The sequence below is a fragment of the Octopus sinensis genome, linkage group LG14 (assembly GCF_006345805.1).
Source record: "Octopus sinensis linkage group LG14, ASM634580v1, whole genome shotgun sequence".
NCBI classification, from domain to species: Eukaryota; Metazoa; Mollusca; class Cephalopoda; order Octopoda; family Octopodidae; genus Octopus; species Octopus sinensis.
The window spans coordinates 59,590,927-59,616,507 of NC_043010.1; the positions used below are offsets into that span (position 1 = coordinate 59,590,927).

Consider the following 25,581-nt stretch of genomic DNA (forward strand, 5'->3'; position numbering starts at 1 on the left):
TCAACACCAGATGTTGTTGTCAGTTAAGTGAGGCTGAGAAAGGAACACAACAGAAATAATATCACCTTCAACATTCACACAACATTTAAAACAACAGAAATATATTAGCTAGACAATGATATTGCCCACATATTATGCTCATGTGTGTTTACAGCTTTATATATGAGAAAATCAGTTTAGAAAATCAGTTTATAGCCCCTTATTGTTAGGCAAAAAAAAGGTAAAGGAAATACTGTAAGAAATTATAAATACATATTTTTAAAATTGAATATATGTTGTGAAATATAAAATAATTATATTACATCTAAATTCGATGTGCGACAACTATATTATATTTTAGAAAATAGTTTACATGGCATCTTTAAATTTTCCCTTTATATTCTACATAGGAAAAATTATTTCTAATTAGGTCAGGCATTCACTAACTATTATTGTCAATATTGTATTTACATTTTAAATTACACACACATTAACAACATCAGCCATATTTTGTTAATATAACCTCTCTGTTCTAAGGATTTCTATGTCAGTCTCTCTCCACATCAGACATGTTGGTGTTATATAGACTTATCATGGCTGACTGTTAGTGGAGCTGAAAATGCCTTTTCTCTTTCTGTCTCTCTATGTGAGAGGCAATACAACATGTCTGAGTGAGGGCAGACTAAGCATCATCCATCCTACTCCCTCTCCCTTTCACACACACATACACAAACACACACACACGCATGTATATATACTCACACACACTAAACATCACTCCTCCACAGAGGAAGACTGAGAGGGAACTGCTGGTTCCCACTGACTCACCACCAACACTATTCCATCAACATGAAGCCATTGTCACACCATAGCAGCAGTGACACAGACAACCATTAACAACAGAACATTGGGACCAAGTCACAGTTTATACAACAAAGGATTTTACACAATGAAGGTAAGTTTATTGTTCCATATTATGTATCCAGTTATATGAAATAATAATTTCACATAGAGCTGTATTATAAATCAAAATGTCTGTTGGTGGCCATATTAAATTTTTGATTGTTCATATTTAATGTCTTCTCTCTAAACATGGCTATCAAGCATTTTGATAACAGTTATAGGAAAAGAAAAAAACGGTTTAGGAATATAATGTCCATTATTTCAATATATTTTAATATATCATATTTTTTTATGTTGATAGGGCTTCATGTATTCAATACAATTTTCTTATTCTTAGCTAGTTTCTAAATCTGTCAGAATAATATTCTGATAGATTAACATAAATATTTTAAAGGAATTATTTTGAAATATCCTGGTGGCAGAATATTTATATTTTTAAAAGAAATTATAGAAATAGCATGGTAAAATATAAAATTAAAAAATAACAACTTCTTATTGGATATATAATAATAACAATAAGGGGAAATATCCATGAAAAATAGATATGGGTGTATAATATAAATTACTGTATATCTTTTCTTGTTTCATTATTACTTCTTACGTTCATAGATTTTACTACATCTATCCAAAGAAGATTATTTCTGAACAGTTCCATCATACATGCTTTGATGATATTAAAAAGTATTAGTATGGTATTCTTTGTTATTGGATATTCTAAAAATTTCATTTCATGTTCTGTACTAATCTTTTAGTCTTGAAATATTTTCTTACATTTTATAGTATTGTTTGAAAATAATCATTTTTAATTTTTGGAAATGTCTCCTTTCTAAAACAAGATACATTTTCTGTCCCTCAAAACTACTTCACTCAGTTGAGGGGTATTTTTCTGCAAGTTACTTGGTGACTTTACTGCTGCTAGGGTCAAGTAAAATACTTCCATAACACTCTGTAAAGTGATTGGTGTTAGGAAAGGCATTCAGTCATAGAAACTCTGCCTGTTCCTGTCAAACTGTCCTATCCTTGCCAGCATGGAAAATGGATGTTAAGTGATGATGATGATTATGACGACGACTAAATTATAGATACTGTACTATAAAAAGGTATTATTGATTGATTATGATTTAATTTTATGGTTCAATAGTAGATATTAGTTTGGTATCCATAATAGAATTTCACTAAACGACTTTTCTAAATTTGTCAGTTAAACAGTTTCTAGTTTATGTATTATATCTTCTCTTTTCTGGAATATCTGTTACTTAATATTATCATAGTGTTATGTGACTGGTCATCTGATGTAGATCTTTTGTGCCATTGTAACTATCAGACAAATTGTATAAAGTTTAAATATATATATTTTATTGTTAATCGCTTCTGTTTCAATAGAATTGTTGTAAATATATATTCCTGTGTTAATCGTTACTCTTTCCATGTCCTGATGATAGATGATATTGAATGTCTTTCAAGCAATATTACATATAGTAATATCTTTTTTAAAATACGGTTACATCAACAAAAATAGTTTTGCCAATATCTTATGTAGATAAAACTACATATCTTGGGAGTCCATGGTCTGATTTATGTGAAACTTGTTTTATTCCATTTGTATTCACATTTCAGGGCTACCTTACTATCAAAGTATTTTCCCATTTTGTGCTGGTTTGGCTGTGATGTTGAGGAGTTTCAAAATTTGTTTTTCATTTAAAGATGCTCCCTTCCCGCTCCCATCATTTCAAGGGTTGTGGGGAAATAAAAAATATGAAAAATTACTATCAAAACAAAGTAGTTCCAACTTATTTGGTCTTCCTGATATGAAACTCCATGTTTTTGAAACTCCTCTCCCCACCCACTTGGAAAAAATTTTCCCCACAAATTTCTTTATTATTGTAATCTATGCTGTTTTAAAGATATTCATATGAAACTTCATTAAAAGAAATCCATTTTCCTAAAAGTTATGAGGGAAAAAATTCAGAAAGTGTGAATTTTCTGAAACTCCTCTCCCCATACCCTCAGAAAAGTTATTTCCCATAAATCCCTATATGCTCTGAATCTATAGCATGTAAGCGGTATTTCTTGAAAATTTTGTTAAAAAGTATCAATGTTTCTGGAAGTTATGAGGCAACAACTTCAGTAGGGTACACATCTGTAGTTATGCCAAGAAAACTATCCAGGTGTTCACAGGAAGGGCAATAACTCCAGGTTTTACTGCTTAAATCTGTAGAAACAAACCCCAAAAACCTGCATGTCTCGGGTATCCATGCTCTGATTTGTGCAAAATTTGTTTTATTCCGTTTGTAGTCACATTTCAGAGGTAACTTTATTTTGTTTCAAATAAGTTTATCTTCAAAGCATGGGAATATGGTTGTTGTGTTTGTGAAGTTTCTGGCAAATGGGAGTAGCTTTATAATGACTATAACTTGAAACACTGTGCTATAAAATTAATTATAATTAATTATTAGGATAGGAAATTTAGGAATTTAAGTTATCTGTTTTATGAGAACGAACCTATCAAATCATAATTATTGCTTTCTCATTGCAAAGATAATCTCACTGAACTCTCTTTATCATGTATGCGTAAATCTACTGTATGTGCATTTGTCTTGCAAATTGCTCTCTTGAAGTATTCTCTCACAGCTTTCTAGTTGGTATTCATAATTAGCATCACCACTTGCTTTATTCTTCTCTCTCTCCTTTATATATATATATATATATATATATATATATAAATCTGCAATGGCTCCATAACTACCGTCTTGGCCATAACCTTGGAGCCCCAGTAATCTGTTACAGCACTTACCTAGCATACCTAATCATTTAGGTCACCAGTGAATTGAACCCCCATACTTTGTATATAATATATATACACAGGGTGCATAAGATATTTTAGTACAGATTTATGTTTATAAAAAAACATATATAATAACAGATAATAACTTTATTTATCAAAAAATTCTATGAGGGTAAAAATAAACTTTCTTTTCCATAATGTTATTCAATAAAGCCACCTTAGGCTACAACAACTGCTTCTATATGAGATCTAAATCATCTACAAGCTTAAATCAAATGGTCCTGGTTCATTTTGGACATTACTCTGACTATGGCAGCTTTCATAGAATATTTGGTGTTATGGGTGTATTCATTTGCGTCCCTCTCAACAACGTTCCACATGTAATAGTGCAATGGATTGAGATCTGGGGAATTAAGAGGCCAAATGTTAGGGGTTACGTAATCATGAACATTTTCAGCCATCCATTTTTGTGTTACTAGAGCCATGTCTGATAGTGCAGAGTCTTACTGAAACACGTTAACAATTATTTCCAGGACCTCAATGTAGGTGGCAGAGTTAACTCTAAGGCCTTGTAGGAATAAGTAAGGAGGCATCACATGTCCTTCATTACTGACAGCTCCTAAAACCATGACAGTTGCATGAAATTCTGTATGTATAACATTTGGAACTTCAGAAGGGTCTGCACATAACCATCTGTCATTTCTTCTGCTAACTTTTTGATACTGGTTGAAGTTTTTCACATTTGAGAAAAACCAAATCAAATATTCATCTGCTGGATTTTTCAGTTTATTTAAGAGCCTTTTAGATCTGATATAGTGATTTTCTTTTGCTTTTTCTGACCAATTGATCTTTCCTCATCACATAAGACTTATATCTGATGTTTTCGTGGACAACATTTCTGACACATGGAGATCTTTTGCAATTGACCTCATAGACTTTCTGGGATTGTAATCAAATGGTCTGTTGAGCTTACTGGATAAATTCAGGTGTTCTGATGATTTCAAAGTGTTTAGAATGTCTTTTATGCTTTGATACTGGTGATACGTTTCCATCTTCAGTCTCTAACTCTTTACAAACTTTGTAGACAAAAGACCTGCCAACTTTTAGAAATCGAGATATTTCTAAATTTCTATGCTCAGCCTTTATAACCACAATAACAGTATACTTCTTCATTTCTTGAATAAGCTCCAGGTGTGCCATTACTATTTTCAGAAACAAAGATTATACAGAGTTAGCAAAAAATGCAGTAATGACCTCAAAAATTTATGTCCTCAAATACCTTATGTATATATATATATATATATATATATATATATATATATATATATATGTGTATGTATATATATATATATATATATATATGTGTATATATATATATATATATATATATATATATATATATATATAACTAATGTAGGATAAAATTTATTTTGAGAAAAAAATTTTATCAATGGCCAGCATATCAAAAAATACCTTTAAAGGTTAAATTTATAAATAATTTACAAAATAAGGGCAAAAGAAAAATTCTAATGCCAAATATGCCGATAAAAAGACAAACTTGTCAATAACCATTATAATTTATGCGTCTCGAAACAAACTGATAGAAATTTCTAAAAAATCCGTTATTACCGTATTGGTCCCAATTTTGGGGTTAATTCATAAGAATTTTCCCCTCCTCAGCAATAAATACGTGAGATATAAATGAAATACTTATTTCGGAGAGGCACTGAGCAGCTATACGCACACATACACACACGGCAGTAACCTCCACCTACCGAATTCAATCACAAAGCTCCGGTCGGCTCGGGGCTATAGTGGAAGACATATATATATATATATATATATATATATAATAAATATTAGGGAATGAATCCAAAATTACAGGGAAAAATCAGATTTAGGGTTAAATCCAATTTTATAGTAAAATATTATATAATATAATTCGAGACAAAACCACTATTTTAAAACCAAACAAGGAAAGACTTAATCAATACATAAAATTTTAATATAAATTAAATAAACCGCCACTACAAATGTTTCATGTCTGCTACCGACAATCTTCAGGTGGATTTTCGATCTTCTAATCAGTATCAAATTTTGATATATATATATATGGAAAAGAAGGTTTATTTTTATCCTCATAGAATTTTTTGATAAATAAAGTTATTATCTGTTATTATATATCTGTTTTTTTATATATATATATATATATGTATGTCTTCCACTATAGCCCCAAGCCGACTGGAGCTTTGTGATTGAATTCGGTAGGTGGAGGTTACTGCCGTGTGTGTATGTGTGCGTATAGCTGCTCAGTGCCTCTCCAAGGGATATACATACATATACATACAGAGAGGGATATACATACATATACATAGGTGTTAGTGTAGATCATTTTAACTCTTGCTAACTCAACTCAATGCACTACACCAATGAAGTCTTCTAAGAGTGAAACATGTCTATTGCTTTAACCTCTTGGATTTAAAAAGACAAAACCCACTCCAGACTCTGTTACCTTTATCTTTGAAAAATGTGAATTTCTACCATTACTTTTATGGGATTTTCCACCTCTCTTGAGTGAATTTCTGTTTTGTAATAGCAAAGATAATCTCAATTAATGAAACTTTTTGAAACTCATGATATTACACATCTAAGATTCTACTCTATGTGTATTTAGTGTCTCCCCCAAGATACTTTCCTTCACTCCTGTATTTGATGTATTACATAAAGCAATTGATGATTTACAAATGGATTTAACTTCCTTTCACATTAATGTATATATATATATATGTGTAATATATTGACTTATTTAGAAATCATTATGTTGTATATTTTTCTTTCAGGTTAATAATGTGAAGTTTTCCTGGACACAATGTTGATATCAATACAAAAAATGTTGTTACACCTGTGTGTTTTACTGACTTTCTTCCACTGTTATCTAAGTGAAGACATCACATACCATGTTGAAGAAGAGAATAGTCCCTATACCTATGTAGGGGACATTGCTACTGACCTACAGAAATCAGACAGCTCCTATTTAAAGAATAAGGATTTAATTACATTTAGTCAACTGCAACAAAAGGGAGAACAGTTGTTCAATGTGACGAGAACAGGTAAACTGTACACTGTTGAGACATTGGATGCTGAGTCTGTGTGTAGTTATGAGAAAGAATGTTTTGAAATCGTTAAAGTTGCTGTTCACAAATCGAAGACATTTATGAAGATCTTAAAGATTAAAGTCATAATAGAAGACATCAATGACCACCAACCTGAGTTTCCAACTAAACAAGTCAACATTCAATTTTCAGAGAGAGATGGTAAAGGTTCAAAACTATCAATACCCAATGCTGTTGATAATGATATGGGTCATAAGAACAGCTTAGTAACATATGAATTAAAAAAGGATAATGGACAATTTTCTTTATCAGTTTCAAAACAAACAGATAAAATATCAACATTAGGAATTATTTTAGAAAACAAGTTAGACAGAGAAACAAAAGACAGTTACAATATTGAAGTCATTGCTAAAGATGGGGGATCTCCACCAAAACAATCTATTTTAAATGTGAAAATATCTGTGGAAGATGAAAATGATAATCCACCGCAATTTTCTCAAAGTATCTACAATGTCTCTATTGAACATAAGCATAAAAAGAATGTTCCTGTAGTCACATTATCTGCCAGTGATTTAGATATTGGCAGGAATGGTAAAATATCTTTTTATTTTGCAAGGAAAACTGTAGGGAAAATGGAGAGGAACTTCAATTTAGATGAAAATACTGGGAAATTATATTTAGCTACATCTTCAAAAATTGATAAGGATGAGTCTTTTAAATTATACGTTGAAGCCAGAGATGATGGCAGTCCTCCTCTGAGTTCCATAGCAACGGTTATGGTAAATGTCATCAACCAACACAACAATCCCCCAAATATTGATGTGAACTTTATTTCTACACAGAATCACAACACAGCCACCATTCTGGAAGACATCAAAGTTGGTAGTTTCATTGCTTATGTGATGGTCACTGACAACGATGTTGGACACAATGGAGAGGTGAACTGTCATATCAAAGATGACACATTCAAACTACAGTCAATGGGATCGAAGGAATATAAAATAGTTCTAAAGAAAGCAGTAGACAGAGAGACACAGGAACATTATCACTTTACTGTGTCGTGTGAAGATAAAGGATTACCTGCTCTGAAAACTGATAAAGATCTGTCAATCCAAGTGTTGGATGTGAATGATGTAGAACCACACTTTACGAAAGACACATTCAAGTTCCTTACCTATGAGAATGACAAAGCTAATTTCCCTATTGGCTTTATCAATGCTACAGACCCAGATATTGGTAAGGGAGGTGAATTGTCTTATTCTCTGAGAAATAAACAGCAATATCGTCTGCCATTCCAGATTATCAACTCTGGCTTTATTTCAACAAACCAGTCTTTAGACAGAGAACACAGAGATTTCTATGAGTTTGAGGTTTTTGTGAAAGACAATGGAAGCCCATCTCTGAATAACACAGTGAATGTTGAAGTGGAAGTATTGGATAGAAATGATAATGCTCCATATTTTACATTTCCTAGTGTTGACCCTTTCACTCTTAATGTCCACTATCATCCGCAAAGTAAGAACGACATCACAGTTCTGAAAGCATCTGATATAGACAGTCACATGAATGCTTTTCTCAGGTATGAAATCGTTTCAGGTAACGAGAGACAGTTATTTAAACTGGACTCGTTCACTGGTGTGTTATCTTACTCTCGCACAGTTTACCAAAATGATGCCGGATCATATGAGCTTGAGTTTGTTGTGAAAGACAGTGGTACTCCAGTTCTGTCAGCAACAACTAGTGTGTCTTTGACACTGACTGTTAGTAACAAGACGTCACCAATGTTCACAGCTGTGCACCTACCAAGTGATAACACAATAGATGCGACATTGTTGATTATCATTGTAGTAGCAGCTGTGATAGTATCTATAGCTATTGTGGTTTCTATAACCCTGTGTATTGTGAGATGTAACAATGTGAGAAATAGCTCATCTGAAAGAACAGCAGAAGAGAAACAGGCATACCAATGTCGCAATGAGATGAGACAGTTGATCTATCAAGGTAACAACAGTGTACCTGTGATGTCAGGTAATCGAGGAGAGATGTCAGATAGATACGGTCATTCGAGGAGCCATTACTATCCTGAAGACTGGAAGACATCAACAATGAGCAGAAGTTTACCAAAAAGTATGAAGGTATGTTTTAAGATTCTCTGTTGATAATTCTTTAATTATTTACTGAATAATAATAAATGTTATTTATAGTCTTCATCTGTAACTTGTTAGTTTGCTTCTTTCTTCATATTTATTTTAGTTCCGTAACATGAATGACGATTCTTATTTTAGAATGCATACATTTTATAAAATCTTTAATGTAATATATTTTGTTAAAATTACAATAAATGTTGGAACAAATTTTTTCTCTAACAGCAGAAATACAGTCAACCGATTGAGGTGACATCTTATGGAGACAACAGACCATCTTCTCACTATCCCACTGACACATTGACCAGTCGTAAGAGCAGTGGACAGTGCTGGAGTGAGCGGTCAAGCAGACAGTATGAAGAGATACCAGCAATGTCAGGTAAAACAATTTTATTTATCCCTCTTAATTGGTGTGTTTATTATTTATCCCATTGATATATCTGGGAGTGAAGTCTAAACAAACACTAGGATTTTGAGGACTTCGAAAATGTTATTTCTAATAGTTTTATCACTATGAAATAAATTTATAAATTAAAAGTGTAAATCTATTTTTATTTATTAGTTAATTGTCACGTAATATGCTCAAGATTGTATAGGTCTAATTGTATAGTGAGGTATTAATCCCTTTAAAATAGTTATTTTGTAGAGCACTTAATATAAAAGAAGGAACTGTTGACTAAAGTCAATCGTTGAATACCCATTGATATATATGTTTCAGGAATCTATGGTGGTGCCCCACCCGATGTATCAAGCAGCAGTGAAAGAGACCATTACCAAGACAGATATGTGAAACCTCCAGAGAGACAGTTACCTTCAACACCAGATGTTGTTGTCAGTTAAGTGAGACTGAGAAAGGAACACAACAGAAATAATATCACCTTCAACATTCACACAACATTTAAAACAACAGAAATATATTAGTTAGTAAATAATATTGCCTACATACAACTGAATATCTTTGTATGTATTTCAGACAAAGTATTTGAAATGTGTACATCTGGGGTAGGTTTCTGCAGATAAAAACTGATATAACATCAATTGTTCTGATTAATCAATTCACAACACCCTATTGTTAGGTAAATGAAAGGTAAATGCAATATTGGAAGAAATCATTGATTTGTATTCCACCCAGTGAAGTAAAGTTTGACATTAAAAAAATGTTCCAAGCAATTAATACGAACAACTTTATGATGTAAAATGCCTCCATTACATTTTAAATATAAATATAGTTTACATGGCAGCCTTAAATTTGCTAAAAAGGAGATTTAGTTTAGAATTAGGTCAGACACACACACACTAACTGTTATTGTGAATATTGTATTTACATTTTAAATTACACACACATTAACAACATCAGCCATATTTTGTTAATATAACCTCTCTGTTCTAAGGATTTCTATGTCAGTCTCTCTCCACATCAGACATGTTGGTGTTATATAGACTTATCATGGCTGACTGTTAGTGGAGCTGATAGTGTGTTGTCCCTCTCTTTTCATTGTGAGGGAAAACACATCAAGTCTGAGTGAGGCTGGAGTGAGCATCACCCATCTCTCTTCCTCTCTCTGTCTCTCACTCACACCCATGCACACACTCACTAAACACCACCCATCCACAGAGGAAGACTGAGAGGGAACTGCTGGTTCCCACTGACTCACCACCAACACTATTCCATCAACATGAAGCCATTGTCACACCATAGCAGCAGTGACACAGACAACCATTAACAACAGAACATTGGGACCAAGTCACAGTTTATACAACAAAGGATTTTACACAATGAAGGTAAGTTTATTATTCTATATTATTTATCCAGTCATGTGAAATAATAATTTCATACCCAGCCATGTTGTAACATCAAAATGTAATATTCTAATGGTGGCCATGTTAAATCTTTGTTAGTTTTCACTTGATGTCTTCCTTTCCCAACATGGCTATCAAGTAGTTTGTGAAAATCTGTGAATATATGTTTAGTCTTAGTTACTACTATTCAAAAAATTTGCTTTTATCCTTTCTATTTTTACACAATTTATCTTGTCTGCTTTTTATTGTACATTTTTTCATATTTCCTTCATCATTCAGACATTGTATGGTCTTAGAACATTCTAAATATTGAATAAAAATGTCTTTTAAAAATATATACAACAATTCAATTTTACATAAAAGAAATAATAATGGACAAGAATATTGGTTAAAAATTATTAATAGTTTTCAAATAGTATATTGTGCGTGTGTAATCTTGAGTGGATGTAAATGTCCATTGCTTTATATGAGTGTTTGACGGGTATTGTTTCATATTCTCATCTTCTGTTTTGTCTCTGAATAGTAGTCATATTGAAATGTCTTATTTGTTGTCTATGGAATATATTTAATAAATTAAAATGAGAAATACGCTCTTTCTTTATTAGTAAGGGGTTGTTTTTAGTATACATACTTAATATAATTTAATTAATAGCCCAGAAATATTTCTGACATTTCACTAATTTCTGATCATATTACTTTAACCATTGTCATCAACATTTTTTCAATGTCCATTTTTCCATGCAGTTTATTGAGTCAGATTTTCTTCAGCTTAATGCCCTTACTGTTGCCAATTCTCACTTGTTCCCAACTTAAATAATATTTCTTATTGGCTAGACATGTTTTTGTAGGTTATTGGGAATGAATGACACTGCTTCTCTATCAGTGACACTCATTTACAACTATCATACAATGTCAAAACAATGGGATACAAAGACATATGCACATAGATATATGCACACGCTCATTTAGAAATATATATGTACAGTGTGCTTCTTTCAGTTTCTACCTACCAAACCTACTAATGGTTTGGTTGGCCCAGAGCTATAGTTGAAGACACTTATCTAAGGTGCCTTGCAGTGGGACTGAACCCAAAACCATGTGATTGGGAAGCAAATTTCTTAACTACACAATCATACTTGCACCTTGTTTTAATCAAATTTGCTAATTTAGCAAATGTATTGGAAACGTGTGGTATTAAATCTGATGAAGAATATTGATTTAGTAATTATTCCTGGTTATCTGTTCCAGTACCAATGTTTAATCTTAATTTTTTTTATGTCAGTACTGTACCAGTATATGAAAGATGATGGGATGGTCATGGCTGGAAAGCTTTGATCATGTTTTTGCTGAAGACGTGCTGACATAGATTTAAACAAAAATAATCTAGTACACCGATGCTAGTATGTAAGGCAGACCTTAAACGATGATGATGAAATGATGATATATCACAGATAACAAACATTCACCCGCAGATCACTAAAACAGTTATCACTAAATGTTTGATGCATATTTCAGAATAATTAATTCCAGATAAATTTAGATTTTCTTTTTTACATAATTATATTTCCCTTTCAGTTATAGGAAACAATTCATTATAAATTTGTTGATTATTTAATTATTGAAATATTTCGAATTAGTTTGATATTTAAATAGATATGTCATTCTCATACATGTTAAGTTTGAAGTAATCAGCTAAATCTGCCTCACCTTACCAAGCAAGCGCTTTCCTTCGCATGGGCATATGGCATAGTGGTTAAGAGCGCAGGCTACTAACCCCAAGATTCCGAGTTTGAATCATAACAACATTGAAAAATACCTTAGGAATGAGAAATCATGTTTGAAATTTCCCCAAGACACCTGATGAAGGCTGGAGGATATGTCAGCCGAAACATGTTGACAAGAAACAAGATGAGGACAAATGAGGAATGTACACAATTCCTCATCTCTTAAATATAGAACTGTAGAATTTTCTTTGTCATGCATCAGGTTGCTACTTATCTAATGAATAGGTGAATCAAATAATGAACCAAATTATTTTATAAAATTATTTTGTTTGAAGTGACATAGATGTTAAATTATAATTTCATCGGAAGTAAGTGCTATTGACAAAGTATTATTTATTTCTTATAGGTTTAGTATATGAAACTGACCAGTAACAAATCAATATATATTGTATCATTACTGTGTTATATGGATAACAATATTAGAAATTTCAGTCTCTAATTTCACCTGTCTTCTATAAAATACAGGCATCCTTACAATTATAAGATTATTGCTCTTTTTGATTCTGGTTAATATATTTGTGATGGTGTTTCATACACACACGCACACACGCACACATGGACACATGGACACACACACGCACGCACACGTAAAATACATAACTAAATTTAGTTGAAAATTCTTAAAAATTGTTAGGTTTAAGGGAAATAACTCAAAGTTACTTCCATACTATTTTTTGCTTTTTGACGTATAAAAATATCGATAGTATGTTAACTTCCAGTTTTAAAATATAGATAAAATACATGATCTTGCTCACAATGTATCTGTCTCATCTTTAGTTAATTTACTTCATGATGATACAGATTTGTTTCACATTGCTTATTTGAAAATAGGTGGCAAAAATATTGCAATTTTTTTCAGTCATTGAATCTTAATATACATAATTAAATTTAGTGAAAATTTGTAATTATAACTCTTGTCCACGTGTACATGTTATTAAAAATAGTAGCATTGCTGTTCTTCATTGAGTATATTTTTATGAACAAACTTGGTTTGCTGAATCCATACATTTTTTATTAACATGATATACATATTTTTTGTTTCAGGTTTAATTTTACAAACCACCTTTTTCCTGGACAAGATCAGAAATGTTGCTGTTTCTCTGTGTTTTATTGACTTTCTTCCACTGTTATCTAAGTGAAGATATCACATACCATGTTAAAGAAGAGAATATTCCTCATACCTATGTAGGGGACATAGCTACTGACCTACAAAAATCAGACAGCTCCTTCCTAAAGAATAAGGATTTAATTACATTTAGTCAACTGCAACAAAAGGGAGAACAGTTGTTCAATGTGACGAGAACAGGTAAACTGTACACTGTTGAGACATTGGATGCTGAGTCTGTGTGTAGTTATGAGAAAGAATGTTTTGAAATCGTTAAAGTTGCAGTTCACAAATCCAAGACATTTATGAAGATCTTAAAGATTAAAGTCATCATAGAAGACATCAATGACCACCAACCTGAGTTTTCTGAGAAAGAAATCACGCTATACTTTGGTGAAGGTGATGGTAGAGGTATGAAGAAAACCATTCCTAATGCCATCGACAAAGATAACAGTTATGAGAACAGCATTATTAAATATGAACTACAAGACATTGATGGACATTTCTCTCTATCAGCTTTCAAGCGTGCAGATGGCATATCATCATTAGAAATTATTTTAGAAAAGAAATTAGACAGAGAAAAGAAAGACAGTTACAATATTGAAGTCATTGCTAAAGATGGGGGATCTCCCCCAAAACAATCTGTTTTAAATGTTAAAATATCTGTAAAAGACGAAAATGACAACAGACCACAGTTTTCTCAAAGTATCTACAATGTCTCTATTGAACATAAACATAAGAAGAACATTCCAGTAGTCACAGTATCTGCCAATGACTTAGACATTGGCAGGAATGGTAAAATATCTTTCTATTTCAGTCCGAAGACTGATATGCAAATGAAACAGTACTTTAATATTGATGAAAACTCTGGGAAAATATTCTTAATAAAATCTTTAGAGGTTGACACCAAAAATTCTTTAAAATTATACATTGAAGCTAAAGATAATGGAATTCCTCCTCTCAGTTCCATAGCAACCGTTATGGTAAATGTCATCAACCAACACAACAATCCCCCAAATATTGATGTGAACTTTATTTCTACACAGAATCACAACACAGCTACCATTCTGGAAGACATCAAAGTTGGTAGTTTCATTGCTTATGTGATGGTCACTGACAATGATGTTGGACACAATGGAGAGGTGAACTGTCATATCAAAGATGACACATTCAAACTACAGTCAATGGGATCGAAGGAATATAAAATAGTTCTAAAGAAAGCAGTAGACAGAGAGACACAGGAACATTATCACTTTACTGTGTCGTGTGAAGATAAAGGATTACCTGCTCTGAAAACTGATAAAGATCTGTCAATCCAAGTGTTGGATGTGAATGATGTAGAACCACACTTTACGAAAGACACATTCAAGTTCCTTACCTATGAGAATGACAAAGCTAATTTCCCTATTGGCTTTATCAATGCTACAGACCCAGATATTGGTAAGGGAGGTGAATTGTCTTATTCTCTGAGAAATAAACAGCAATATCGTCTGCCATTCCAGATTATCAACTCTGGCTTTATTTCAACAAACCAGTCTTTAGACAGAGAACACAGAGATTTCTATGAGTTTGAGGTTTTTGTGAAAGACAATGGAAGCCCATCTCTGAATAACACAGTGAATGTTGAAGTGGAAGTATTGGATAGAAATGATAATGCTCCATATTTTACATTTCCTAGTGTTGACCCTTTCACTCTTAATGTCCACTATCATCCGCAAAGTAAGAACGACATCACAGTTCTGAAAGCATCTGATATAGACAGTCACATGAATGCTTTTCTCAGGTACGAAATCGTTTCAGGTAACGAGAGACAGTTATTTAAACTGGACTCATTCACTGGTGTGTTATCTTACTCTCGCACAGTTTACCAAAATGATGCCGGATCATATGAGCTTGAGTTTGTTGTGAAAGACAGTGGTACTCCAGTTCTGTCAGCAACAACTAGTGTGTCTTTGACACTGACTGTTAGTAACAAGACGTCACCAATGTTCACAGCTGTGCACCTACCAAGTGATAACACAATAGATGCGACATTGTTGATTATCATTGTAGTAGCAGCTGTGATAGTATCTATAGCTATTGTGGTTTCTATAACCCTGTGTATTGTGAGATGTAACAATGTGAGAAATAGCTCATCTGAAAGAACAGCAGAAGAGAAACAGGCATACCAATGTCGCAATGAGATGAGACAGTTGATCTATCAAGGTAACAACAGTGTACCTGTGATGTCAGGTAATCGAGGAGAGATGTCAGACAGATATGGTCATTCGAGGAGCCATTACTATCCTGAAGACTGGAAGACATCAACAATGAGCAGATCTCTTCAAAAGTCTACAAAGGTAAGCTTCATTATTGATATTTTCATAAATATCCACCTAATTACACTTTTATATATTCTTTTAATTACAGTTTTCATAATTACATTTTCAAATGTTATTTACATATTCTTTATCCAACAATGCTTGTATAATGTTTAAAATACTTTATTTTCAACTTTAGTATATATGTGATAATGCATTTTTAGAATTTTATTGCTATGTAAGTTTAGTTAAGAGATTGTTATTCCTAATATTTTATGTTGCTCATCTACACCAATGAATGGTATGTTTGTGTTTTGTGGTTGACTAACTACATTCAGCATTTGAATAAAGATGGTGGCATATAAATACACTAGTTTTTTTTTTTGTTTCTTGTTAATGGTTTGATCTGGAGGTCAGAGGTCAGTGTTGTGTCCATGACCTTTACAGGAACTCCATTACAATTTAGTTTAGTGAAGTGTTAGTCCAAGCTGATGACTGATGGAAAAGCACGGGTTGGGACAAAAATGAAAGGGGAACTGTGTTTTGTAACAGAAGAAGTGGATAAATGGTTACTGTAGGCCCATGAAAACCGACTGTATGAATAAGTAGAGCAGTCAGAATGAGTGAGAAGGTTGGTCTGAAGTAGAAGTGATACAAAAATGTTGAGTTCTGAGACAGTGTGTCCATTATAGTAAAAGTAGAAAAGGCAGAGTGAAGAGCTGCAGAACAATGCTGGTGATGTCCGGAACATGTTTGTCCTGCTTATATCAGCTGCAGCCATTTACTGGCTGTGCTAGAAATAGAAGTTTGAATGCTGATATATGAAAAGATCAGATGATCACAGAAGACAATACTTTACCATATTTCACCGTATTTCATTGACCTCTGTTTGTCAGAATATACCACATGGTCCCCAGCAATACAGAGATATGGATTTGTAGATCATGACTATTTCATTCTTTTTCAGATGTAGTATTTCAAGGACTACTTCCTATTTTTAGACTATAGGAAATGTTTTTTAAGGGAGCTATTTATTGTAGGCTGAGTGCTCAACTAGTGGGCCCCCTCATTTGTTTGTCTCTCTTGGAAGCTGTTTTTAAAACTCTCCAAGTTACCACAAATATTGGACCTTTCATTCTTTAATTTCCAATGGCAGCTTCACATTGATAGCATTGCCAGACCTGCATTGACCCTCTGTAAAGCTTCAATGTGACCAACATTGGAGTACTGTTACGTCCCACACAAACATCCTAGATCATTGTACTTCATTTTTCATTTATGTTAAATTGTTAATACTTCACTGTGGTATCTTTTATTGATAATAGGTAATTATGTTAATTATTTCTTCTCTTTACTTGAGATGTAATTTTAATTATCCAGCATTCCTTAACTCACCACCTTCAGTATTTCAACCTAACTTCAAGAATTTTTAAAGAAGTTTTTTGTAGTGATCAGTGAATATTCTTTTCTACTTTAGGCACAAGGCCCTAAATTTTGTGGGGAGGGGGCCAGTCAATTAGATCAATCCCAGTACACAACTGGTACTTAATTTTTCGACCCCAAAAGGATGAAAGGCAAAGTCGACCGTGACAGAATTTGAACTCAGAATGTAAAGTCTGACAAAATACTGCTAAGCATTTTGCCCGATGTGCTGACGATTCTGCCAGCTCACTGCCTTGTGATCTGTGGCTATTAATTCAGCAATGCACTACAACTTCTTCATTACAGATGTATTATTTCTTTCTTTTTTGGTTACTAAACACCATGAACTCTTTCTATGAATAACTTGCTGAAAACTCACTCCATTGTGATCCACACAAGAAATCCCCTTTTACTTAGTCCCAAACTGTAACTATGGTCTCATCATCTTTATCTGACCCTAACCACATACCCTAACCGTTACACCCCAGTAAGCATCCAGAATTCCCAAATGTTTTTCTTAAACAAATCAAGTCGTTTTTGTTTTTTGTTTTCTCTAACAGCAGAAATACAGTCAACCGATTGAGGTGACATCTTATGGAGACAACAGACCATCTTCTCACTATCCCACCGACACATTGACCAGTCGTAAGAGCAGTGGACAGTGCTGGAGTGAGCGGTCAAGCAGACAGTATGAAGAAATACCAGCAATGTCAGGTAAAACAATTGCATTTATCCCTCTTAATTGGTGTGTTTATCATTTATCCCATTGATATATCTGGGAGTGAAGTCTAAACAAACACCAGGATTTTGAGGACTTCCAAAATGTTATTTCTAATAGTTTTATCACTATGAATTAAATTTATAAATTAAAAGTGTAAATCTATTTTTATTTATTAGTTAATTGTCACGTAATATGCTCAAGATTGTATAGGTCTAATCGTATAGTGAGGTATTGATCCCATTATAATAGTTATTTTGTAGAGCACTTAATATAAAAGAAGGAACTGTTGACTAAAGTCAGTCAGTGAATATCCATTGATATATATGTTTCAGGAATCTATGGTGGTGCCCCACCCGATGTATCAAGCACCAGTGAGAGAGACCATTACCAAGACAGATATGTGAAACCTCCAGAGAGACAGTTACCTTCAACACCAGATGTTGTTGTCAGTTAAGTGAGACTGAGAAAGGAACACAACAGAAATAATATCACCTTCAACATTCACACAACATTTAAAAACAACAGAATTATATTAGTTAGTTAATAATATTGCCCACATATGACTGAATATCTTTGTATGTGTTTCACACAAAGTATTTGAAATGTGTACATCTGGGGTAGGTTTCTGCAGATAAAACCGATATAGCATCAATTGTTCTGATTAATCAATTCACAACACTCTATTGTTAGGTAAACGAAAGGTAAATGCAATATTGGAAGAAATCACTGATCTATATTCCTCCCAGTGAAGTAAAGTTTGACATTAAAAAATGTTTTCAAGAAATTAATATCAACAACTTTATGATGTAAAATGCCTCCATTACATTTTAAATATAAATATAGTTTACATGACAGCCTTAAATTTGCTAAAAAGGAGATTTAGTTTAGAATTAGGTCAGACACACACACTAACTGTTATTGTCAATATTCTGTTTATATTTTAAATTACACACACATTAACAACATCAGCCATATTTTGTTAATATAACCTCTCTGTTCTAAGGATTTCTATGTCAGTCTCTCTCCACATCAGACATGTTGGTGTTATATAGACTTATCATGGCTGACTGTTAGTGGAGCTGATAGTGTGTTGTCCCTCTCTTTTCATTGTGAGGGAAAACACATCAAGTCTGAGTGAGGCTGGAGTGAGCATCACCCATCTCTCCTCCTCTCTCTGTCTGTTTGTCTCTCTCTCACTCACACCCATGCACACACTCACTAAACACCACCCATCCACAAAGGAAGACTGAGAGGGAACTGCTGGTTCCCACTGACTCACCACCAACACTATTCCATCAACATGAAGCCATTGTCACACCATAGCAGCAGTGACACAGACAACCATTAACAACAGAACATTGGGACCAAGTCACACTTTATACAACAAAGGATTTTACACACAATGAAGGTAAGTTTATTGTTCCATATTATTTATTCAAATTACATGAAATAATGATTTCATATGTAGCCTTCCTGTAATATCAAAATGTAATATTCTGTTGGTGGCCATATTAGATTTTTGTTAGTTCATTGTTAATGCCTTCTCTTCAAACATGGCTATCCAAGCATTTTGCTAACAGTTATATTAAAAGAAAAGTCTTTTTTGGAATATAATGTCCATGACTTTAATATATTTGTATATTATATATTTTTGAATGTCACTAGGTCTTCCTGTATTCAGTAGATTTTTAAAAATTCTTAACTAGTTCCTCAATCCTTATATTCTGATAGATTGAAATAGGCATTTTACAGGAATTATTTTGAAATATCTTGGTAGCAGAATATTTACATTTGCAAATAAATTATGGAAATGATATGATAAAACATATAGGAAATTCTTACCAAATATGTAATATTATCAATAAAGAAAAATATTAATTAAATATATGTGTGTGTGTGTGTATATATATATATATATAGTAGAAACAGAAATAGAAAGTCCTTCATACAGTATTATATATTTGAAGAAATGAATAGAATTGGCATTTCTGATGATTTTTCCACTTGGATAATTAGTTGTTTATAAGTTATAAAATATCACCTTTTCATAAACACTTAATAACTTATGAACATCTAATTATTAAAGTGGAACAATTATCATAGAAGCCATTTCTATTATGTTTTTAAGCATTGAGCCTTATGGAGGCAGTGTCAGTGAAACCTTTGGCAGTATTCTGTGCTTGTGAAGACCTGTCAAGTCAAGTGAGATCGTAATCGTGGACGATACCGATGTCACGTCAATGGCACCTGTGCTGATGGTACATCGAAATCATCCACTATGCTCTTGGAGTGGGTGGCTTTAGGAAGGGCATCAAGCCATAGGAAGGGTATTCAATCTAATCAGATTGGAACCTGGTGCAGCTCCCTAGCCTACCAGTTTAAAGTCACACCATCTAACCCATGCCATCATGGAAAACAGACATTAAATGATGATGATATATATTTATTGTAGTATATATTTCATCTGTTTTAGGTTATGTGAATGTGTGAGTTTCTCTGTATGATTGTGATTCTGTGTGTGTAATACATAAACTGTTGTTTCACTTTCACTCTTTACATTTATAAATGTTAATGGTATTATCTATCTTGATTTAATATTATCAAGCAATTGAATCAAACATACTTTGATAACATTAAAAATTATTATTATGGTATTTATTAAAAGCTAATATTTTAATGATTTTCGTGTAAAATATGTTCTTTATTAATTTCTTAGTTTGGAGTTATTTAATTGTATTTTTCCGTATTTATGGAAAAAAAAGAAAGCCCCAATTTTTGTATGTTTTCTTTTCATTAAAATAACAATATAACTGTGACTAAATTAAATGTTAGTATCTGAAGTTTATAAGGTTGTGAGCTGGCAGAATCATTAGCACTCCAGACAAAATGCTTAGTGGCATTCTTCTTTTCATTCTGAGTTCAAATTCTGCTGAGGTTGACTTTGTCTTTTATCCTTTTGGGGTCAGTAAAATAAGTACCAGTTGAACTCTGGGGTTGATGTAATTGACTTACCTCTTCCTCAAAATTGCAGGCCTTGAGCCAGAATCTGAAGCCAATATCTAAAGACTATTGATCCATGAATTAATCTTTTGGGTCAAATCAATATTAGCTTGGTATATAATTTACTTCCAAGTAAATGGTTTCTATTATTTTGTCAGTTAAGCAGTTTCTTGTTTATATATTACATACTATACCTTCTCTATTCTCAAATACCCTTTACATAATATTCTCATAGTATTCTCACATGGACATACATTTCTTGTACCATTGTTATTACCAACAAATTGAATGTGGTTTAAATACATATTTTATAATGAATATCTCTTTTGGCAGAATTGTTGTAAGCCCATATTTCTGTCTTAATCCCTATCCTGTCCATGTCCTGAGTGTACACGAATTATTGTCTGTGTCTAACAATGGTCTCATGGCTGTAATATTATATGTTATAAAGTGGTCTTTTTTTAAAACTGTGTCACATCAACAAATATGGTTCTATCAGTATTTAATGGAGATTATTAGAATTGTCAACTATTCACTCAAATGTACAAATACTTCCCTGCTTAAATAAGGAAGAATATATTTGTCAGTCTCTGCGTAAGATATTATGGTTATGTAATTTAGTTACATTACACCATCTAAACAGAAGAAGTGTTTTTAGCGCATTTGTAATAAAACAACTGAGTTTTATTTAAAGGAAAATTATTTCTTTTCCTATGGTAAGCATATTCAAGGGAGTGAACTCAATATTTACCGAATAAATGTTGTTTTATCTTCATTTATAATTTTTCATGAATTCTGTACGACTGTGTTCAAGTGTCGGCAGCTTACATTTTTTCTTTAAATTCATTAAAATATTTTACTGCATTGTGGCAAATAGCTGTTCATTTATAATGAATAAAGCTTTGAACAACAAAAATAAAATTAATTATAATTAAGACAAAAATATTTAAAAATTCAAGTAGTCTACTGAGGTGAGAATGAGATAAGAATGGTGAAATATCATGGCAGTTCTTAAGAAATTTTTGTCATGTTTTGTGGAAATACAATTCTACAACTTTAAACTCTGTATTGAAATATTTGGTTATTTTTTTATAAGTGGGAAAGAAACCAAGTTGACCTTGAGGAATTTATGTTTCTCAAAGATTATATTTGTTTGTCTTATAAGAATAAACCTGTTATATCATATGAATTAAATTTTCAATATTATTATTATTACCTTCTTTTTGCAAAGATAATCTCAGTGAACTCTCTATATCATATATGTGAGATTCTACTGTATGTGCATTTGTCTTGCAAATTGCTCTCTTGAGGTATTTTCCTTCAGTACTATAACTGATATTCATAATCAGGATCACTATTTCCCCCAACACTATACTTGATACCCCCCACTCCATTCGCATGCACACATGTATATCACGACACATACACTGTTCACTTTCCTGACTTTTGTACATAATTCTATGTACTGTATATGCACCTTTGATGAGTTGTAGTGCACCTGAGCACTATACACAGGAATTTCATTATTATATATATATAACATATTGATCATTTCTAACTTTTGGTAAATGAGCTCAGTACAGTATAGCTAAGGTTGAAACATGTCTGTTTGGTTCACCACTTGGATTTAAAATCGAGACCCACTGCAAGCTATATTATAATCTTCTAAAACAGGTCAATGAGCTAATACTGTTTTAGGTGCTTCCATGATATCTGATATCCCTGTAGATGTTCAGCCCTTCTTGAGAGATTTTCTGTCTTGTAATGGCAAGTATAATCTCAATAAACAGAACTTTTACAAAATTACAATATATTACATATGTAAGACTCTGCTGTATGAGTATTTTGTAAGCAGATGAGTTTATCCCTGAGGCACTTTCTGTCAATCCTATTTTTGATGTTTCACCAAGAAAAAGAGATTATTTTGTAAAAGTAAATAATTTTCTCTCACATTAATGTAATGTCTTTGTTTAATATATTAATTTCTTTAGAAATCATTATATCTCCCTATTATAAGCTATATATTTATCTTCCAGATTAATAATGTGAAAATACCATGTTCTTGGACACTGTTTTAACATCAAGACTAAAGATGCAGTTATTTCTTTGTGTTTTACTGACTTTCTTCCATTGTTATGCAAGTGAAGATATCACATACCATGTTAAAGAAGAGAATATTCCTCATACCTATGTAGGGGACATTGCTATTGACTTACAGAAATCAGACAGCTCCTTCTTAAAGAATAAGGATTTAATTACATTTAGTCAACTGCAACAAAAGGGAGAACAGTTGTTCAATGTGACGAGAACAGGTAAACTGTACACTGTTGAGACATTGGATGCTGAGTCTGTGTGTAGTTATGAGAAAGAATGTTTTGAAATCGTTAAAGTTGCAGTTCACAAATCCAAGACATTTATGAAGATCTTAAAGATTAAAGTTATCATAGAAGACATCAATGACCACCAACCTGAGTTTCCAACTGAAGAAGTCAACATTCAGTTTTCAGAGAGAGATGGTAAAGGAGCAAAACTATCAATACCCAATGCTGTTGATAAAGATATGGGTCATAAGAACAGCTTGGTAACATATGAATTAAGAAATGATGACAGTTACTTTTCATTATTAATTGCCAAACAAGCTCATGAAATATCAACATTAGGAATTATTTTAGAAGAGAAATTAGACAGAGAGAAGAAAGACAATTATGATATTGAAGTCATTGCTAAAGATGGAGGAACTCCACCAAAAAAATCCATTTTAAATGTTAAAATATCTGTAAAAGATGAAAATGATAATCCACCACAATTTTCCCAAAGTATCTACAATGTCTCTATAGAACATAAACATAAAAAGAATATTCCAGTTGTCACAGTATCTGCCAGTGATTTAGACATTGGCAGGAATGGTAAAATATCTTATTATTTCAGTAGAAAGACTGCAGAAAAAATGAAGAGAAACTTTAATTTAGATGAAAGTACTGGGAAATTGTATTTAGCTACATCTTCAAAAATCGATAAGGATGAGTCTTTTAAATTATACATCGAAGCCAGAGATGATGGCAGTCCTCCTCTTAGTTCCATAGCAATGATTCAGATAAATGTTATTAATGAACACAACAATCCCCCAAATATTGATGTGAACTTTATTTCTACACAGAATCACAACACAGCTACCATTCTGGAAGACATCAAAGTTGGTAGTTTCATTGCTTATGTGATGGTCACTGACAATGATGTTGGACACAATGGAGAGGTGAACTGTCATATCAAAGACGACACATTCAAACTACAGTCAATGGGATCGAAGGAATATAAAATAGTTCTAAAGAAAGCAGTAGACAGAGAGACACAGGAACATTATCACTTTACTGTGTCGTGTGAAGATAAAGGATTACCTGCTCTGAAAACTGATAAAGATCTGTCAATCCAAGTGTTGGATGTGAATGATGTAGAACCACACTTTACGAAAGACACATTCAAGTTCCTTACCTATGAGAATGACAAAGCTAATTTCCCTATTGGCTTTATCAATGCTACAGACCCAGATATTGGTAAGGGAGGTGAATTGTCTTATTCTCTGAGAAATAAACAGCAATATCGTCTGCCATTCCAGATTATCAACTCTGGCTTTATTTCAACAAACCAGTCTTTAGACAGAGAACACAGAGATTTCTATGAGTTTGAGGTTTTTGTGAAAGACAATGGAAGCCCATCTCTGAATAACACAGTGAATGTTGAAGTGGAAGTATTGGATAGAAATGATAATGCTCCATATTTTACATTTCCTAGTGTTGACCCTTTCACTCTTAATGTCCACTATCATCCGCAAAGTAAGAACGACATCACAGTTCTGAAAGCATCTGATATAGACAGTCACATGAATGCTTTTCTCAGGTATGAAATCGTTTCAGGTAACGAGAGACAGTTATTCAAACTGGACTCGTTCACTGGTGTGTTATCTTACTCTCGCACAGTTTACCAAAATGATGCCGGATCATATGAGCTTGAGTTTGTTGTGAAAGACAGTGGTACTCCAGTTCTGTCAGCAACAACTAGTGTGTCTTTGACACTGACTGTTAGTAACAAGACGTCACCAATGTTCACAGCTGTGCACCTACCAAGTGATAACACAATAGATGCGACATTGTTGATTATCATTGTAGTAGCAGCTGTGATAGTATCTATAGCTATTGTGGTTTCTATAACCCTGTGTATTGTGAGATGTAACAATGTGAGAAATAGCTCATCTGAAAGAACAGCAGAAGAGAAACAGGCATACCAATGTCGCAATGAGATGAGACAGTTGATCTATCAAGGTAACAACAGTGTACCTGTGATGTCGGGTAATCGAGGAGAGATGTCAGACAGATATGGTCATTCAAGGAGCCATTACTATCCTGAAGACTGGAAGACATCGACAATGAGCAGAAGTTTACCAAAAAGTATGAAGGTATGTGTCTATAATTACTATATTCATATTTTTTATTCTATTAAATATCATAGTTTTTATAAGTATATATATATA

General features: G+C 32.8%; 4 protein-coding genes and 1 long non-coding RNA gene across 10 annotated transcripts in view; 4 read left to right on the forward strand and 1 right to left on the reverse strand.

The window, feature by feature from the left end:
- LOC115219393 (protein dachsous-like) overlaps positions 1-25,581 on the forward strand; it is an 85,403-nt gene that overhangs the window by 34,597 nt on the left and 25,225 nt on the right. The window lies entirely within an intron of this gene.
- Positions 1-25,581, forward strand: part of LOC115218999 (protocadherin beta-15-like) — a 58,191-nt gene that overhangs the window by 6,567 nt on the left and 26,043 nt on the right. The window contains exons 1-2 of one of the 4 annotated variants that reach the window (XR_005002006.1): positions 10,229-10,706; positions 23,093-25,506. The exons of 1 other annotated variant lie outside the window; for it this stretch is intronic. Coding sequence is in view for 2 of the 3 variants with exons in the window: in XM_036509265.1 (XP_036365158.1) it covers positions 23,113-25,506 (2,394 nt within the window). In the remaining variant the exon portion in view is untranslated. Of the gene's footprint in view, positions 1-10,228; positions 10,707-19,242; positions 19,465-23,092; positions 25,507-25,581 lie in introns of those variants that run through there. 2 more of the 4 variants (XM_036509265.1, XM_036509266.1) reach the window with 2 other exon arrangements.
- Positions 709-19,357, reverse strand: LOC118766087. The gene is made up of 3 exons (XR_005002016.1): positions 19,276-19,357; positions 1,499-1,503; positions 709-746 (listed from the first exon to the last, which is right to left on the reverse strand). It is a non-coding gene; the product is annotated as an uncharacterized LOC118766087 (long non-coding RNA).
- LOC115219396 (protocadherin gamma-B4-like) lies at positions 7,398-9,866 on the forward strand. 2 transcript variants are annotated; one of them, XM_029789558.2, is made up of 3 exons: positions 7,398-8,915; positions 9,150-9,303; positions 9,643-9,866. In XM_029789558.2, exons 1-3 carry the CDS (start codon positions 7,413-7,415, stop codon positions 9,762-9,764), a joined length of 1,779 nt encoding a protein of 592 aa, XP_029645418.2. In that variant the 5' UTR covers positions 7,398-7,412; the 3' UTR covers positions 9,765-9,866. The 2 variants fall into 2 exon arrangements, with proteins under 2 accessions (XP_029645418.2, XP_036365200.1); XM_036509307.1 differs by having other exon boundaries at positions 9,153-9,303.
- Positions 13,580-18,580, forward strand: LOC118766077 (protocadherin beta-15-like). Of its 2 annotated transcripts, none has more exons than XM_036509285.1 (3): positions 13,580-15,952; positions 17,896-18,049; positions 18,389-18,580. In XM_036509285.1, exons 1-3 carry the CDS (start codon positions 13,595-13,597, stop codon positions 18,508-18,510), a joined length of 2,634 nt encoding a protein of 877 aa, XP_036365178.1. In that variant the 5' UTR covers positions 13,580-13,594; the 3' UTR covers positions 18,511-18,580. The 2 variants fall into 2 exon arrangements, with proteins under 2 accessions (XP_036365178.1, XP_036365179.1); XM_036509286.1 differs by having other exon boundaries at positions 17,899-18,049.